Below are 18,680 nucleotides of genomic sequence, written 5' to 3' on the forward strand. Positions count from 1 at the left end.
GAGAGAAGGAAGACGGGATAAAGACATGCTGTGGAAGAGAGACAGAGGTTAATAACAGATATGATTCAGGGCAGAGAGGTCTGTTAACACACAGTGAGTGAAGAAGAAACACCCAGTGCATCATGGGAATCCCCGGCAGCCTACACCTATTGCAGCATAACTAAGGGAGGATTCAGGGTCACCTGGTCCAGCCCTAACTATATGCTTTAGCAAAAAGGAAAGTTTGAAGCCTAATCTTGAAAGTAGAGATAGTGTCTTGAAACCTTGATGAAGCTAAAAGTTAAATATCACAGTCTCAAGAGTGAATGATAGAAGTTACCAAATCAGAATTTTCTGCAGGCTTTCAAACCTGCACTGGTACTAATATAGCACTCCATTTAAATACTCAGAGTTCTTTCTACTACAGGTCACATACATCCAAGCATACACACTCATGCTTCAGTATTTTGCCCAGGAATACTTTGACACAGAGACAGGAGGAGCTGGAGATCGATCGACCATCCTTCCGATTGGTAGGCAAGCTGCAGTATCTTCGCAAGAACCTTCTTTTCAGCACAAACATTATAGGACTCACCCCCTCCACCCGATGGTAAGGCCCAGCAGAGTTCTCCAGGTCCAAAAGGACACCATTGAGAGACCATGTGAAGGTAAGATCCATAGCTGCATCATGGGAGGCATGGCACTGGAGCGTCACATTCTCGCCCTGATTTATGTCGGCATTAGAAGGGGCCAGCGTGATCTTGGTGGCATCTGTGAGGGGGTAAATAGTTCTGATTAGCAAGACCTTGTCCAAATGTCTGAAGATACCAAAATAAAAAATAAACAAGTCTGACAGTTTGGAAAATGTATTCATAGATGTTCTTGTGTACCATTCAAATGCTTTCTTGTTTTCTTCAGTCAGCGGTGCAACATGTCCTGGCCTTACAGAGGGCGTTTTTTAAATCGACAAACAAACTCGTTTTTTCCAGGATAAATGAAGAACTTCTAAATAAATGAGACACCATTTCCTCTCCAGCTTATCTGGAGGGGTAATGTTGGGTTTGATTATTATTTGGGATTAATATAATTAAAAATCTTTTACTGATTGAATAATTATGTAGAAACCTGCAGAAATATCAGTGAAAATGTAAGAATGTGTGGGGCAGATGTAGACATGATAACTGGTACCAGCAGCTTCTCCCCACCAGATTGAACCGGTTAGATAGACAGATGCACGTTCACATGTAAAACTCTGCCAGGGGGTCACTCTCTTTTGGGAAGACTGAGTGTTTTACGCCTGTGGTTTTCTAAACAGACCAGTTCCATGTACATGATACTTTTTAATTATTCAATGCTTTAATAAATAGTAATCAAAAGAAGAAGTGTTTTACTGGTGATTCGTCAGGGTGGATAAACAAACATGTTAACAGCTATCTGCCTTAAGGTGTGCATTTAAGGTCACCAGGTCAAATAATTCTGATTGGAGGCTTTCTTTTTCGGAGGAGCCGCAGTAGTGAACACAAGACAATCAACCACTGTGGGACTAGAGCAGCGGTCCCCAACCCCCGGTTCTCGGACCGGTACCGGTCCGTGAGTCGTTTGGTACCGGGCCGCGGTACCGAGGCTCAGGTGTGAAATGTCTGGTTTTCAGGGTTTTTATCGGTTTTCAGTGTTATTTTGTTATCGTTTTTATCGTTAACTCGGTTTTCCTGGGTCTTTTCACGTGTGTTATGAATAAATCTTCTTTTTTTCGGTACCGGTACTAGTTTTATTTTGTTGTATTTATCCGCGACACCTTAAAGGCCGGTCCGTGAAAATATTGTCGGGCATAAACCGGTCCGTAGCGCAAAAAAGGTTGGGGACCACTGGACTAGAGGACTCATATCCTTTCATTACAGGGACACTGGTGTTCCAGCAGTCTCCAGTTCACGTACACTTTTTTGAATTGGTGGGTTGATCTGTGGCTCCTCCAGTCTCCATGCCAAAACTAAGTTTGATTAAGACAGTGAACCCTGAGTTCCTCCTTTTGCATTCATCAGAGTCTGAATGTTATATATTGTCTCGTTCATGCTTGATACAGTCGAAGGTTCAGGACCACTCAGTTCTATTAATTTACGAGAATGCGTTTTCAAACATAATTACATTTCAATGAAATAATTAATTCATGGACGTGTGTCAGAAGAGAACACAAGCAATCCAAAGTGCACAGTTAAGCTTATCTCGACTTTGAGATGATTATAGCGACTAGCAATAGGAACAAAGGCTTCAACTCACTGACATGTGGCATGAGGTTGTTTGTTACTTATGGCTGAGTTGTTGAGTTGTGTACCTCTCACAGACAGGTGTCCAGTGCTGTTGGCTTTGCCGAGGTAGTTTTCAGCAAAGCAGGTGTACTTTCCTTCATCTGCTCTGCTGATGTTATAAATCCACAAGATGCCATCTGGAGTTACTGCTATTCTGAGAAAAGACACAGTACAATATAACCCTTAATTTAATCTAAAACATTGTATGTGTTTGTACATGGAAAACTTAACTTATTCCAAGTTGTCTACGGAGCTTAGAAAGAAAGAAAGACAGCGACTGGACTTCTTAAAGGTTCGTGAAGACATTTCTTTCCTCGCCTAAGAGGTGTGTTCAGTGCTAAAACCAAATGTTTAAGAGTCCCAGGTATTTAAACTCTAGAGGGGTTGACCCTTTAGTCGATACTATTTATCATTTACCTCATCACATGAGCCAAGGTGTCATTTCCACCAGAGGTTTCAGGTGAAACCACTGTGAGCCCTTCTCCCACCATGTGACCTACTTAAGTCACCTAACGCAACAGTCAGTACGAGACTTATCAGTCTTTTAAGTGTTGTGGATGTTATACATGGTTATGCTGAGGATATGTCGGCCAGTTTCTACTGGAAATGCCTTTTGTTAGTGAGGAATTTGCATTTGCACTGTTACATTTTTATATTTTTACTGAAGAAAACAGCTGCTTGTTTCAGTGAAAATACATTGATGGTTTTTTTTGCACTAATAAAGTTGTGGAGTTGTAAAGTATTTTGTCTCACGTCAATTATGTTGTCAGTTATATCGTTATCGCAAATTTCCAAATATATATCGTGATAAATATTTTTGGCCATACTGCCCTGCCGTACGCTCAAATTAAACTTTTCTTTGCTCAAATTTATTTTCTCCCCAAAATGCAATGTTTGTATACAGGCACAAACATAACATTGGTTTATTTTGAGTGTTTTTCTTCTTCATGGGAGGCACATACATTGTTCCATATGCTGAAGTTGAATGCTTTTTGGCAAGTGCTGTTGTGCAATACATATAAACGTCAGAGAGCTGATATTTGACCTCACTGAGATGTTGAGTTCTAGTTTTGTACTCGCCAATGAGGAGTACATTCTTTGGGAATTAGAGTATAACATGCTAACATGCTCATTATGAACAATGATCATAATGCACGATGCGATGTGCTGCACAGTTAAGCATTATAGCGGAACGTGATTACTCGTTTTTTTTAAATGCCTTTGTTATTATATTTTGACATTGTCCATTAAATTGTTCTTAGTATTTCTTAGTTTCAGACTCAAATGTTTTTCCTCATTTAGTCAACTAAGAAATTGGTCACCAGGAACATCCAACCTGGTAATGACCCACGCCTTTTTTCACACCTTGGCTCATGTAATGAGGCACATGATTAAAACAGGTCAACAGCACTCTTAAGGGACAACCCCCACTAGGGCTTCAATCCCTGGGACTGGTTTTAGATTTAAAGAAGCCTCTTGGATGAATCCAGTCGGTTTCTTTCCAAGCTCTAGGGTTTAAAGTTTGTCTGCTATTATTGTAGCCAAACAACTTTGAATTCACACCATTTGCAGATGAGTTTTTGAAAGAATGACAAACTTACATATATCATTAGGTGTATAAATGTACACCACTAAAGTGAATTTTAAATCAAACAATCAATATGTAATCTACCGTACTTTTTGGACCATAAGGCGCACCGGATTATAAGGTGGACTGTCAATGAACGGGTCTGTTTTCATACATAAGGTGCACCTGATTATGAGCATTAAGCAAACAAAACAGTCAGATAAATCAAACTTTACTCAGCTCATTCTTCTTGCTTCCTCCACTTCTGTACCATTGATTCATTAATGCTGTATTCTCTCACAGCAGCTCTATTCCCATGTTGTTGCAGTATATTAATGACTAACCTCGTATAGTGGATGGATTATCTCAGTTGTTCTGACTGAAGTTTGGTCCGTTTACAGCATCCTGCCATGCGATTGCATTTGTCTCTAACCATCAGGAACCTTCACGTTAACTTTTATAAGTGGAAAAGTGTTAGTGTTCGTCCTCCAGCTTCACTGTTTATGTTTATGCTAACATAGCTGTGTCGCTAGCGATCACGTAGCACATCATTATATACCAGCTAGCCCAACTTCAGTAACCCTACAAACGTCACTGCTGTTTAGTTTCCTGTCTTCATTTATGTTGGAAGTGATAGCAGAGCTGTACGTTTGAATGTTTCTGAAATCTCTCAGTCAGAACATGTTTAGGTGGAAGCTAGCGAGCTAACTTCCTGCTAACGTCTAACTCTGTTATATTTAATAAATTCTGTTTTCATGGATGCCTGCATGTTAAACTTAATAGTTACACCTGGTAAAGCAGCAACACTGATGATTTTATTACAGATGGAAGAATTTAGACTGTTTTTACCTCTCAGTGTTCGTTTGACTTTAGGACCTCAAGAAGAAGGAGTTTAGGACTTGAAGCAGGCAGAATCTGGGACCCAGATCACTCCGCGAGGCTCCTGACTACAGTAGCTGTAATGCTCCAACAATCCATCAAGCGGTGCGGCTTCGAAGCTTAGCAAAGTCATACTAAAACATTTTTGACAGATTTTTGAGCGCCGTGTAGCACATAAAATCAGTTTGAGGTCAGTAAGCACAACCAGAATTCATACATAAGGTGCGCTGTCGATCTTTGAGAAAATTAAAGGATTTTATATATATATATAATCCTTATATTGCAGAAAATACGGTAAGTGCACACTTTAAATTTAAATTCAAGGTATTTAACAAAGGTACTATATTAATTGTTATGTTATTACAGCCAATTTTGTATATTGTCTACCATCTCCAAAAACTTAAAATTAACAAAACTGTCTCTGTCTATATATTGTTTTTTAAGTATAGGTTATATATACTTGGCTACTCTGACTGGTATGATAGACTCCTTTACTTGCAACAACATCTCTCTGGACCTCGTGTTGAAAGTTCCATTAAAAATAATAATATACAAATCAATGAGTTCAGTGCTTGGAACAACAGATATTTTATCTGTGTCATTTATCATAGAATAGCATGGGAACAGGCCTCAGCTAGCTGTGAGACTGCTTTCAGTTGTTCTTGTACTATTCATGGAATAGAAGCTTACAAAAATGAAAGACCAAGCAGCCAATGTTCTTTTGCAGCCATCTGTGTGCATCACACTTTGGCCTGAGATGCTACATGAGGGTGCACAAAACAATCAGTGCTAGGATCGACTTTACTGACCATGGTAGTTGACCATACATGCTGTTTACACTGTAGTATGAACTGTAACACTGGCTTAGCTAGGGAAATACCTGCTGCTGTTGGTGAGCAACTCTGTTCCACGACTCCAGAACAGACTGGGCTTCGGGGCAGCTCGAGGGCGACAATCAATCATCACCTGTCCCCCTCTAGCTGCTGGAATAAGCTTCCTTACTGGATTCAACCGGAAGTCTGGAGCCTGAACTGAAAGGAAGAGACACACAAGGATAGGGGAACAAAAGAGAGTGGTGCATTGCTGTCAATTGTATCTCCTGTTTGTTTTAATCCAACGAAAAATTAATACGTTTTTTTACACGTAATGGCATGCTTTTATTATGTTGTCTTTAGGAATTATCAATACACCTTTTTACAGGTAAAAGTAGAATAGATTGAAGTAACAAGAGTCCTATTTATGGGCCAGTAACTAAAGAAACAGGTATCTGTGTCTATCACATAGACATAAGTGAGAATGCTGAGACAGTGACAGTCAGTGAGAAGGACTCTCGCTGGGGTCAACCCACAAAAAGTTACTGGACCAGACAATATACCTGGACGTGTGCTCAGAGCCTGTGCCAACCAGCGGACATTTTCAACATCTCCCTGAGCCAAGCTGTTGTGCCACAGTGCTTTAAAAACACCACCATCAGACCAAACTGGACCCACTACAGCTCACATACCACACAAACCGATCAATGGATCTCAGGTTGGACATACAAGATCCATCACACTGAGCACAGGAACTGTGTTCGACCCCTCCAGAGGATTGTGTGGAGCACATCGTTGGCAGCTCTCTACCCAGCCTACTGGACATTTATACCTCATGCTGCATTCATAAAGCCACTACCATCATGGCTGACCCGCATCACCACCCCCTCCAACTTTTTACTTCTCCCCCATCCAGAAGACGACTCTGCAGCATCAGGAGCAGGTTGGCGAGATTGTGCAATAGCTTTTCCCCCCAAGCAGTCCAGCTCCATGCTGCCCCCCTCCACACTGGACTCTCTTCTCCACACACACTTCTTTGGACTACATAACACTTTCCTCTCACTGTCCTCTGTGCATCTTCCTTTTGTTTTGCATATTATAATTTGTATTTTTATTGTGTTGTGGTTTGCAGTGTTTTGTGTTGTTTCACTTTCAATTAGTTTAAAAGGAAAAGGCTGAAAATTTAAATAGTTAAAAGTTGAAATGTAAATAGTTGGTCTTTGTATTTTATAATTTGTTTATTGCATTTTATGTGGAGTAAATAAATAAAAGTATACTTACGGTGGCCCCTACAGACAAAGCCCGTACAAACTCCGAAGCATGTGAAACCTCCAAAACGCAATAGAAGTGCTCCAGGATGCTAGGGGGCAGTGTGGAGCTTTTGTTACCGAATGGCTACACAAGCCAGGAAGTGACAACGACCGATTTGGTGTGTGGTAGTAACAGGTGAGTGCTTGTGTATAAATACACAAACAATACACATATGCTTTCAATTGTGTAATAATAATAATAATGGATTGGATTTATATAGCGCTTTTCAAGGCACCCAAAGCGCTTTACAATGCCACTATTCATTCACTCTCACATTCACACACTGGTGGAGGCAGCTACGGTTGTAGCCACAGCTGCCCTGGGGCAGACTGACAGAAGCGAGGCTGCCATATCGCGCCATCGGCCCCTCTGGCTGTAATTTAAGTGATCTTGGTAGCTCTGTTTTGGAAGTTCAGTTAACTCTAGAAATGTGTTTTGGAGTTTGTACGTGTTTTGTCTCTAGGGGCCACCGTATATATTTATATATAAACATATATAAATAAAACCACTTTTTTTTACATTAGTAATTACTTTTGTCCATAATTTTATATTGTTGTTGATAATAAATTAATTAAAGCAACAAAACAACCTGAAGAGCCGGCTGGGAGCCGAAAGAGCCGGAGCTGGAATTCCCATCACTAATTCTTACTCTATTTCTATTCAAGTACAATACTGTTGTACTTATTCGTAGTTTATCTTGTTTCTGTATAGTTGTACGTATGTATTTGAATTTCTTTCATTGTACAGTCTGCACCTTTGATATAGGAGGACGATATTTCACCCGACTGTATACTTGAGTGTATATTGTTGGGTTGACAATAAAAACTACTTGGCTCGAGAATGAAAAGTCTCTATCTACCTTGGACCCTGAGCTCAGCAGTCGAGTAGATGGTGCCATGCTTGTTTTCAGCCACACACTGGTACATGCCAGAATCCTCCAGAGCAAGGTTGATGATTCTAAGATGAACTCCATTCACCTCCACACGATCCTTGAGGTCCGAAGAAGGTAAAGAAGAGATAAAGTTACAGAAAGCACAAACCGATCTGTGACATGTGTAACAAAGCATGCTGTACAGTACTGCATTATTCAGCTCACTGTTTGCAGAAATAACTAAAGTGACAATTAAACTATTAAAGGACAAAAGCCATATTCATACACGCAGGTGTTCTTACGTCGAATCATTAACTGAAGCACAGCTTTCCTTATTTGTCTGATTATGCTTTGGCTCCTTTTTTCACTGCTTTTAAGAGGCAGTATCCATGGTTGGGATCAAGACGAAGTCCCTAATAAATAAGGAACTTATGAAAGTTATGCCACAATGTGCTCATAGCCCTCTCCATAAACCCCATGCCCCATTTTAAGGAGTTTTCAGATTTACAATATCTCTAAGGTCTTGGAACTTCAGAATACTATTCCAGAAGGTTAATGAAGCCATTTCTGAACAACTGCAGATTTTGAGGTCAGTTCTAGAAATTGGACATAAATACAAGTTATTCTGATTTGCTGTTGTACTCAGAATCAGAATTCTTTATTAATCCCTAAGGAAATAATGTGGGTTACAGTTGCTCCTGTACAGTAACAAAAACAGACAACAAACTATTTAACAATACAATATGTTACAGATTTACAAATTTAAGAAATAGCACAATATATACAAATCACTCAATAATAAATATCAATGATTGACAGAGGTGGTTATAGATAAATATCAAGAAAGTTGAGAGCAACATTAGCGAGTAAGAGAAGAGCGTGTGCAAAAAGGTGTAACTATTACAGTGTTTAAAGCCTATTAGATGGAGGAGTGGTGCAGCGATATCCTATGTCGTTCAGTGGTGCATCATGGGTAATCTCAGTCCCCCACTGAGTGTGCTCCTGTGACTGGCCAGCACGTCATGGAGTGGGTGGGAGGTGTTGTCCAGTATTGTCTTTATCTTGGACAACATCCGCCTCTCAGACACCACCCTAAGAGAGTCCAGCTCCGTCCCCACTACGTTACTGACATTACCCTATTGTAGGGTACTGTAGGTGAGGTAACTGTTGTTGTGATGATGTGCTATATAAATAAAAACTAAAAATTTAAATTGATCTGATTGAAAATCCAACCTGTCACCCACCCATGAGAGGAAATTTGTTAGGATGTAAGACCTACCATAGAACCAAGTCCGCCAGAGCTTACTTTATATTTTTACATGCTGTGGAGCCATTTTTGGGAGCATTTCAAGTTTCTATACATCAATACAACTGTTATAGCCCAGATTTTAATAATATGTATGCATTAAGTCCATAGTAACTACATTAATTACAAAAAAGTGCAATAAACTACAAAAGAATTGAAAATCGTTTTTGGTTTTTTTTACATATATTTCTACTTGGAGAAATTTAAGAGGCTTATCCCTCAAAACTTTAAATACAAAAAAGTTGCAAAAATAGTTTCCCACCACAGGAAATTTATTTTGAGTGTCTTCATAGTTTTATTTTGGAGATACAGCAATTTCTATATACTGCAGGAAAAACAAAAAACAATCCTATGATGCTAATTTGCAAAGAAAACAGCATCAAAATAAACTATTTCCAGCAGTGCAATTCGAGTTCTAAGCATCCCAGCAACTATTCAGAAAAGCATAAAGTCAACCATGACTTATAAAAACACCAGTAGAGGCTTTTAAGGCCTACAAGTAAAAAACTATATTTTTCACGAATGTGACGTCACTTCCGGTTTCGGGCAGGAAATGGCGGACATGTGACAGTTCGCGCTGAAGTCTGTTTCACTGTGGGAAGTGTTACGAACAGCTGATCGGATCGGCAAAGCGTGTTTCTGGAATATTATGTTTTTGTTCCTGCAAGAGCTTTTTATGCAATTTTTGCAAAGCTATATGTGGAAGGAAACCGTGACCGAGGACAAGCTGATGGCATCAGATGTAAGTACAACTCCTCCGGTTTCATATGCAAAACAAATTATTGCGCTAGCTCACGCGGTTCCGGTTCTACAGGGATTTAAAAATAGTTACGCAAAACAGAGCGTGCCGCTCTGACCGGCTTTAAAGGGTTAAGGAACAACACAGAAAGCACCAAGGGTTGAGGCTGCCACCAGCTGGAACTACTGGAATGCCCACAGTACCATCATGATGGGCTGAGAGGTTGTTATCAAAGAAATATCTCTCTGCTTCAAAATCGAGTCCAAAGGATAACTGTACCCACATGGTCATGTCAAATGCCTTCTTCAGAAGTTTTATGGTCAGGTGTGTGTGTGTGTGTGTTGTGTTACCTGTGTACTAAGTGGCTGTCCATTGCGTAGCCAGCGTACAGAGGGTCGAGGTTTTCCAGCAGCCACACAACTCCACTGAAGATCTGAGCTAATCTCCACTTCTGAGTCGGTCATCACCTGCAACCACTCTGGTTGAGCTGGACGAGAAGAAAGTCAAGAAAAAACAAATACACATGAGCTATAAAATGAACACGAGTGCATTAAAATGAAATGACACATGCTTTGCTGCACAATGAAGAACCTGTAGTCACCTTGGACATTAATGCGTCCCTGGTACGTGTCCCTTCCTTCTGAGTTGTAGGCTTCACACTCATAAATGCCCTCATCGTCAAAGGAGAGTTCAGGAAGGGTCAGGGTGGGACCCTCCACAGTGGGGCCTGCCTTGGATGGCATTAGACCATCCACCTTCCTCCACCGCACCTTTGGAACTGGACTTTAAGATGAAAAGCAAAGCGAGAGTTGAGAGATGGAAGTAAGAGGTCAATAAAATGCAGTGCAGCGATCAGAGAGTGATAATTAGGTTTGAGGTATGAGGATGTAAAAATGGCTGGACATGTATTACTACAGCTGAACCGCATCACTCTATAATATAAGACACATCAGAAGCATCACACAGCAATTTCTGCGATGGACACTTACTTTCCATAAGCAAAGCACTCTAACTGGGTGGTGTGTCCAGCCAGGGCATAGGTATCTGCCAGGAAGCGCACTTTAATGGTTGGAGCTGACTTCCTGGGATTGGCTGGAATGAAAAAGCAAATCTTCTTAGATTAGATTATCACTTAATTCTGTGCCATAACCTCTTTTTAGTGTAAAAATCCAAATCCTTTCAGTCTAAATGAGATCCTTAGTGGAAGGCTTGGGCCAGTATTCCATGGGCTGACCAGCAGGGTTACTGATGAGAAGGAGAAAGTCAGCAGCTGTCTCTGAGTCGACTTTGCTTCAGCCTTTAGTAAACTGATAACAGGCAAGCTAATGCCACAACTTAAAACTGGACGTTGCACTGGGCTATCAGTGAACAACAACACCCTGTTATCCTATGTTTTTAGAATCATTGATGCTCAACTACAGACAGCGGAACAACTATACGTTAGGATGCTAAGAGACGAGTGATGCAGCTGTAGGTCTTTCATACCATCAGGGACTACCGTGAGCTGGTTGGCCTTGCTGAATGTGCTCTTCGTGCTAACTTCCATGTTGATCGTTGTGAAGCAGAAGTAGTTTGCTGTGTCATTAGGTTCAGCTTTGGCCAGGTACAGATTCCCCGTGACCTGTGACACAAACCAGCGCCCATCATCCTTCCTGATGAAGTTGGGAAACTCGTTGAGAAACCAGCGGTAAGACAGCGCTAGAGAAGAAAAGAATCGCCGTCAGTCACTTTAGTCGTTTCATTCTGTCAGCGCTTAGATTTCACTGTAAAAAGTCACAATCATGACAGTCACAATGTATCAGTGAGAGATTTCATTTCATATTTACTGTCATATTCTGCCCCTCTGACCTGTTAATCACCTTCTGGCCCTGGGCACTAGTGGTGAAGTGGCTAGCTGCAGCACGACTCTTTTTTTCTTAGTCAAGGAAAATGATGCAAAAGAAAAAACTAATGTTCCAGCCACACACAGGACTATTCTGTGGCTCTCTGACAATATATATAATAAATTATCATTTTCAAGAACAATGAAACAGAGAGGTACCTGGGTAATGTGGAGGAGGTTGGCAGGCCAAGAACGTTCCTTGACCTTCAATTATTGTTTGAGGACTTCTGCCATCTGGAGGGAAGTCATGGAGGTCTGGAACAAGCAAATGCAGACAAATAAGTAATAAATGCTGAAAAAAACAGAGAAAAGTCCTAAAACCAGCGAGCTCTGATCCAGAAGCAGACAAAGAATGTAAACTCGTGTTTTTGTCTGGTGCCTTTTCTGCCATGTTTTTAAAGCCGGCAGCTCAAACAAGTAAAATGACTGAAAGGTCTTTATTACTTACAACCAAACTTGAGGTTGGCTGCTCTGCTAATGATGGTGCCACAGCGGTTGATAGCTAGACACTGGTAAGAGCCTGTATCCCGGATGGGGTCGGGGCTGCTTATCACCAGGGTACCAGCCACCAGGGAGTATCGGTCCAAATTCAATGGAACCGCAGTCCCATTCACAAGCCACCTGCATGATAAATGGAAATAATCATTTGATTCAGGCTTTTTTTTATCCTGCAGTATAAAAAAAATAATTCAAATTTTATGGTAGTTTCATTTTAATGGAGTGAAAAAGAAACATTTGACTTTAAAGATCCAAACTGATTTGGATGTCACTGAGTTAAAAAATTCCAGCTCTCACAGATTAGCTGTGTGCCCATGGAGCAGTCACAGATATGGCTGGGCAGGTTTAGCTAACAACTGAGTTTGTTCAGCCTGAGATGCTGCAACTCTGGCTTCCTGTTGCAGATAAAAAGTTCACTTCAACTTTGAGTCAGTCACTGGGGTCTGTGATACTAACATACTCACGGCCAGCTTTTCTCAAACAAACCCCAAGTTTCTCTCTAACTCCTCCCATCCTGCTGACTGACTCTCCGATCCATGTCCTCACTCATAAAGGAGTGGACACATTTCCAGAAGGACTTGACCTTAGCAGCTAAAGAAGGGCAGGAGACTGATGCTGTCCAGTGGAGCGAGTGATTTATTCACCATTTTGTGACCAAACAATATTTACAAAACTTAATAAGAAACTCAACTCCATAGTTAACTCAGTTCAAATAAACATAACTGAACTTAATTCAATGGAAATGAAGGTGAAAATGTAAACAGCTACACTGACCTGGTTCTTTTCTGCTTAAATGGTCCACTTAAACAATCTCACCCTGGACTACTCCATTAGATAGGTAAGACAAACATTTCTGGACTCAGACACCATACGTATTACAACAAATCTATTTCTCTATAAACACAGTCTAAAATCAGTTTTATTAAATTACAAAGGTTCTCCTGCTTCTTCACCTGGTGTCTTCCTGTGACCTCAGATTAACCAGGAAGCTATAAATACAGTAAAACTACATTTCCTGCTTTTGTTCCTGGCACACTGGTAGGTAAGGTGAGTTCAAACTAAACCAATTAACAGTTGAAATGAAAAAAAAAACATGTTAACTTAACAAACCTGTCAGAATCGATTTAAACCAAGATTTTACATGATATAATCTGTAAAAGTGGAAAACATAACCAAACTCGGCCAAATGAAGCTTTCTGAAGTATTGAAGCACGTTTTCATTACTCGAAGCTTTTCAACACAGTCCTCTCTGGTTGACATCTGGTGGCCAAAGATATGAAGAGCAGCTTGAATCCACAAAATAAAACCAACTGCTTCATTATGACTGCTCACGCTGCAGAGTGGAGTTCTGTTTGACACTGGGCCACCGCTGTGCTGCTTTGAACATGTTTTTGTTTGTTTATTTATTTAATAAATTATTGTGATCAATAAAGTTCCCTTGTTCAAACATGCACCATGATGTGGTCTTTCTTTACTTCTGACTTCTTGATGTTGGCAAATACAATAAGTGAAAAATACATATAATAATGTACAACACATTATTGAGTATGCTTCTGCTGTGAGGTCCTGCCTCCATGCACTAATCGCTGGACAGCTGGACAGGTATGTTTATAAATAATATTATATTAGGCCAATTTTCTTACACATATTTTTGACCTGGGGGTAGATTGATTGTGAACTGGAAAGAGATCATGCATATGTACTTGCAAATTAAAGACATGATCCATTTAAGGAAACCCTTTTAAATTTTTATTTAAAAAGAGAATTTGTTCCTTCGTGCGATGGCTGAGATGATTTCTCCTTTGAAGAAAATCCTCTCACACAGAAACTGTAGAAATGCAGGTGTACGGTCTTCCTGGGTCCCACAGACTATCAGCCAGAAAACATTTTGAGATTATTTTTAAAATAAAATATATTTTATTACATTAAATAAAAAGAGTCAAATGGATGTGTTTCTAAAGTTATTTAATGATATTAAATAACGTTTCACGTTTTCAGAAAAAATAAACACGCACTAAACAAAAACAAACAACAAGAACACAAAGCTGGAAAACCCAACCAAAACTGACCAAAATCAACTCTAAATACTCCCACGCGACAGAACCTCCTCGCTTCCTCGCTGGCTCCAAATCTCTCAATACAATAATCAGTGGTTTGCTGTCTCTCACCATCAAAACACTCCATGAATCCCGCGAATGATTCACTTCCCTATAAACCACCGAAGCAGTTAGGTTCTAAATGAAGCTTCGGACGTCACTGATCACGTGACTCTGGCCAAACAAATCAAGTCTCCACACAGTGCTTCTTTTTGACACACACAGCGTCAGCTTCAAGCGGGCCACCACTAATGTTTGATATTACAGAATACATATGAGATATGGCTAAATCAAAACAAGAATGTTAACTAAGAATATAGACAAGTGGTGTTCTCACCCACTTGGTTTACATTAGTTGGCTATTCTGTGATTTTCCAGTCGCTCAGTTATCAATATAAAAGGACAGAAACACAACAATGTGTCTAACGACTGGATCTTGGAGAAAATGTAAATATTAGAGTCAGAATGAGGACTTAACACCTGAAAACATATTAAAAGTATTAAAACTAATAACTGAAATTCAGAGTCTGAGTCTGGCCTCAGCGGGCTGATCCACCCAAAGATATCATAGGTTCTGTAAGAGATCGGCTACTGTGTCCAAGTCTATTTGCACGGTAGGATGAATCCAATGAGGAACACATTTCAAATCACAGATTCAGCATGATCAGTCAATGCTGACACCTGTGTAACCCATATTTAAGTATGGCTTGGATAAAATGTACCAAAACATAAAAAAAGACTATCAATCTTAGCAGTCACACTCGGTTTATAGTGAATGAGCCACAGGTTCAGCAGTGAAAGAGTTAAGAGTTCTGAAGTAAACGTGGGTTGCTCTTAGCCAATGAGCTGCTGCGACGTGGTGCAGTGCCCCGCACGCCATCTACGGCTGAGAGAGCGCAGGTTTGTCCTCCTCTCTCACGAATACCCCATGAGCACGCTAGCGAGGAAAAAGAGACGGAGATTAACTGAAACGAGGTACGGGGAAAAGTGATATAAACGGAAGAGTTAGCACTTGCTGCTTATGAAAAATTGTTTTATTGCATGTGTATTGGTAAGACGAGTAACTAGTTTGGTTCCTTTTACATTGTTAGGTCGGGGAAGGTCGAGAATTAGACAACGCCATTTCATCGTTCCTGCGCCATCTCGCGCTCCTGCGCCATTCTTTTTTGAGATCGGTGAGCATTTTAATTGTTTATTGTTTATCTGCACTTTTCATGAGTTCATTGTAAGCAAAATTTTCTAGTATTTATTAGGAAATTGTTTACAATGTTTTGCGAAAAACTTTATTTTACTTATTGAAAAAAAAAGCTTTTGAAACTGTTGCACAGATTGTGTGTTTATTTTCAATTTGTAACATGGGTAACGTTACAAATAGTACATCTTAAGTGATAGCAAGTTGTGATCTGTGATTATATGGGAACTTAATGTCCTATGACACTGTCGTGGACAGGTCAGATTTTTTCCTTTGTGTCCTTCCTATCGATGCATTGCAACGGATCCTGTAATCGATGGCGAGCCAACCCCGTTGACGGACCAATTGACTTTGTTCTGTGCTGCACAGCAGAGTGTGGTAGGCCAGCTGCAACAAAAAAACACACCACGCCACTTTGATATTACTGTTCCCTTTCTTCACACAAACCCCCTGGACTTATGGACGGTTTATTTTAAGGACTTTTTACGGACTCTATACATCCCATGAACAGGAAGAGAAGTGGGTGTGGGCCGTTGGATCTATTTTTCCAACTCAATGGTTGTTGCAATCAGCTAACAAAGTCTGTGAAGTTGCTGATGAACGTTGCTATTTGGATTTTGGTAATTGAGATTGTGGTTTATCTTGAACTTGAACCCTGATTATACACTTAGAAGGGTGCACCCAGGTAAGGTTTTTTTTAAGTGATTACTGTGATTGTACCACAGGGTCACTGAAGGAAAATACTGGTACCAAAAAGGGATACTTTCATTTGAAAAGTATGTTTGTTATTAATTTTCATTCTTTTATTTTCTGAATGAGTAAAAATACACAAGCCAGCGGTTTTCTAAACTCACAGTTGCCTGAGTCTCATTCAGTTTGCCTCTCCTGTACGTAGCCGAACCTACTGGTCCAAAGCAGTGAGCTCTTTTGCATCAAATGTGGGTGAAGTACAGTTCAGTCCAAACTGAAGGCCTATAAAAAAGTGTCTCATTACCAATGCACCCGATAAACAGCTTGTGATGGGTAAAACCAATGAGCTCTCACAAGGTCTTTGCAACCTAATTGTTGCAAAACATACTGATGCAGTGGTTAGTCCACAAGTGGAAAGAACATCATTTTGACATAAACTGGCCATGACCAGGTGCCCCCTGCAAAAAGAAGAGTGAAAAGAATTTTTACAAGGGTTGTCCCAGAGCCAAAGACAACCTGTGGAGAGCTCCAGGAATCAGCAGGTACAACGGTTTCAAAGAAAACAATAAGTAATGCACTTAAGTGCCATATGCACACTCACCACTCCAGACAACATTGCTGAAAGAAAAAGCATGTTGAAGTGTGTTTAAAGTTTGCTGAACAACATTTAGACAAGCCTGTGAAATGTTGGTTGACTAGAGTCTGGTTAGATGAGACCAAAACTTCAAGATCAAGTTTTTGAATGCAATAATATGAACCATGTTTGGAGGTCACAAGGCACTGCATGGACATCTGTGGCTTGATTTCTTTACACGTGTGAACTGGATGTGTTGTTACTGATATCTGATGAGAATTTCATATCAAAAGCACTTTTAGAAATATATTTACTTAGAAAATTGGTGACGTGTTCAGTACTTATTTTCCCCACTGTACAAATTCACCAGGGGATCAAAAGATTATTCGCCCCATTCTAAACCAAAATAAGACAGCAATTTAATATAGGAATCAAAGTAAGTACCCTAAAACAAACTTAGAAGACCAACTCATTTTATAAAATGTGGGCTCCACAGGGAATGAGTGTGTAAGACTCACCTATAAGCAGCAGCTGGATTTGCTCTGGCCTGACAGCTCAGGGTCACTTTGCCTTCAGTCAGGCCTTCAGGGTAAATTAAACTGCTCGGCTGTTCTTCAAACACTGGCCCGCTGTCATGACCTGCCACACACACATCTCCACCTGGAACCAAAATAACAATGATAACATTATAAAAACACCCAGCACGCCCCTGCGGGTGGTTTACCCTTCAAGCTCGGGTCCTCTACCAGAGGCCTGGGAGCTTGAGGGTCCTGCGCAGTATCTTAGCTGTTCCCAGGACTGCGCTCTTCTGGACAGAGATCTCCGATGTTATTCCCGGGATCTGCTGGAGCCACTCGCCTAGCTTGGGAGTCACCGCACCTAGTGCTCCGATTACCACGGGGACCACCATTACCTTCACCCTCCACATCCTCTCGAGCTCTTCTCTGAGCCCTTGGTATTTCTCCAGCTTCTCGTGTTCCTTCTTCCTGATATTGCTGTCATTCGGAACCGCTACATCGATCACTACGGCCGTCTTCTTCTGTTTGTCTACCACCACTATGTCCGGTTGGTTAGCCACCACCATTTTGTCCGTCTGTATCTGGAAGTCCCACAGGATCTTAGCTCGGTCATTCTCCACCACCCTTGGGGGCATCTCCCATTTTGACCTCGGGACTTCCAGGTTATACTCGGCACAGATGTTCCTGTACACTATGCAGGAACATTGGTTATGGCATTCCATGTATGCCTTGCCTGCTAGCATCTTGCACCCTGCTGTTATGTGCTGGATTGTCTCTGGGGCATCTTTACACAGCCTGCACCTGGGGTCTTGCCTGGTGTGATAGACCCCAGCCTCTATGGATCTTGTACTCAGAGCTTGTTCTTGTGCTGCCATGATTAGTGCCTCTGTGCTGTCTTTCAGTCCAGCTTTGTCCAGCCACTGGTAGGATTTCTGGATATCAGCCACCTCCTCTATCTGCCGGTGGTACATACCGTGCAGGGGCCTGTCCTTCCATGATGGTTCCTCGTCTCCCTCCTCTTTCTTGGGTTTCTGCTGCCTGAGGTATTCACTGAGCACTCGGTCAGTTGGGGCCATCTTCCCAATGTATTCTTGGATGTTCCTTGTCTCATCCTGGACTGTGGTGCTGACACTCACCAGTCCCCGGCCCCCTTCCTTCCGCTTAGCGTACAGCCTCAGGGTGCTGGACTTGGGGTGAAACCCTCCATGCATGGTAAGGAGCTTTCTTGTCTTTATGTCAGTGGCTTCTATCTCCTCCTTTGGCCAGCCTATTACCCCAGCAGGGTACCTGATCACGGGCAGGGCGTACGTGTTGATGGCCCGGATCTTGTTCTTACCATTCAGCTGACTCCTCAGGACTTGCCTGACCCTCTGCAGGTACTTGGTGGTTGCAGCCTTTCTAGCGGCCTCTTCATGGTTCCCATTCGCCTGCGGGATCCCCAGGTACTTGTAACTGTCCTCTAT

General features: G+C 41.2%; 1 protein-coding gene across 2 annotated transcripts in view; it reads right to left on the reverse strand.

Annotated features, from left to right (window-relative positions):
* The window catches only part of cntn2 (contactin 2), an 83,602-nt gene that overhangs the window by 25,680 nt on the left and 39,242 nt on the right, over positions 1-18,680 (reverse strand). For both annotated transcript variants that reach the window (XM_085405414.1, XM_085405413.1), the window contains exons 3-13: positions 17,218-17,359; positions 12,098-12,270; positions 11,809-11,904; positions 11,253-11,465; positions 10,757-10,859; positions 10,369-10,550; positions 10,118-10,254; positions 7,711-7,840; positions 5,609-5,759; positions 2,309-2,436; positions 575-750 (exon numbers count right to left, since the gene is read on the reverse strand). In XM_085405414.1, the coding sequence (XP_085261540.1) occupies positions 575-750; positions 2,309-2,436; positions 5,609-5,759; positions 7,711-7,840; positions 10,118-10,254; positions 10,369-10,550; positions 10,757-10,859; positions 11,253-11,465; positions 11,809-11,904; positions 12,098-12,270; positions 17,218-17,359 (1,631 nt within the window). The remainder of the gene's footprint in view (positions 1-574; positions 751-2,308; positions 2,437-5,608; positions 5,760-7,710; positions 7,841-10,117; positions 10,255-10,368; positions 10,551-10,756; positions 10,860-11,252; positions 11,466-11,808; positions 11,905-12,097; positions 12,271-17,217; positions 17,360-18,680) is intronic.

This window comes from Rhamphochromis longiceps, linkage group LG5 (genome assembly GCF_057381845.1).
Source record: "Rhamphochromis longiceps isolate RC_006_pf linkage group LG5, R_longiceps_female_GT1.1, whole genome shotgun sequence".
Classification (NCBI taxonomy): Eukaryota; Metazoa; Chordata; class Actinopteri; order Cichliformes; family Cichlidae; genus Rhamphochromis; species Rhamphochromis longiceps.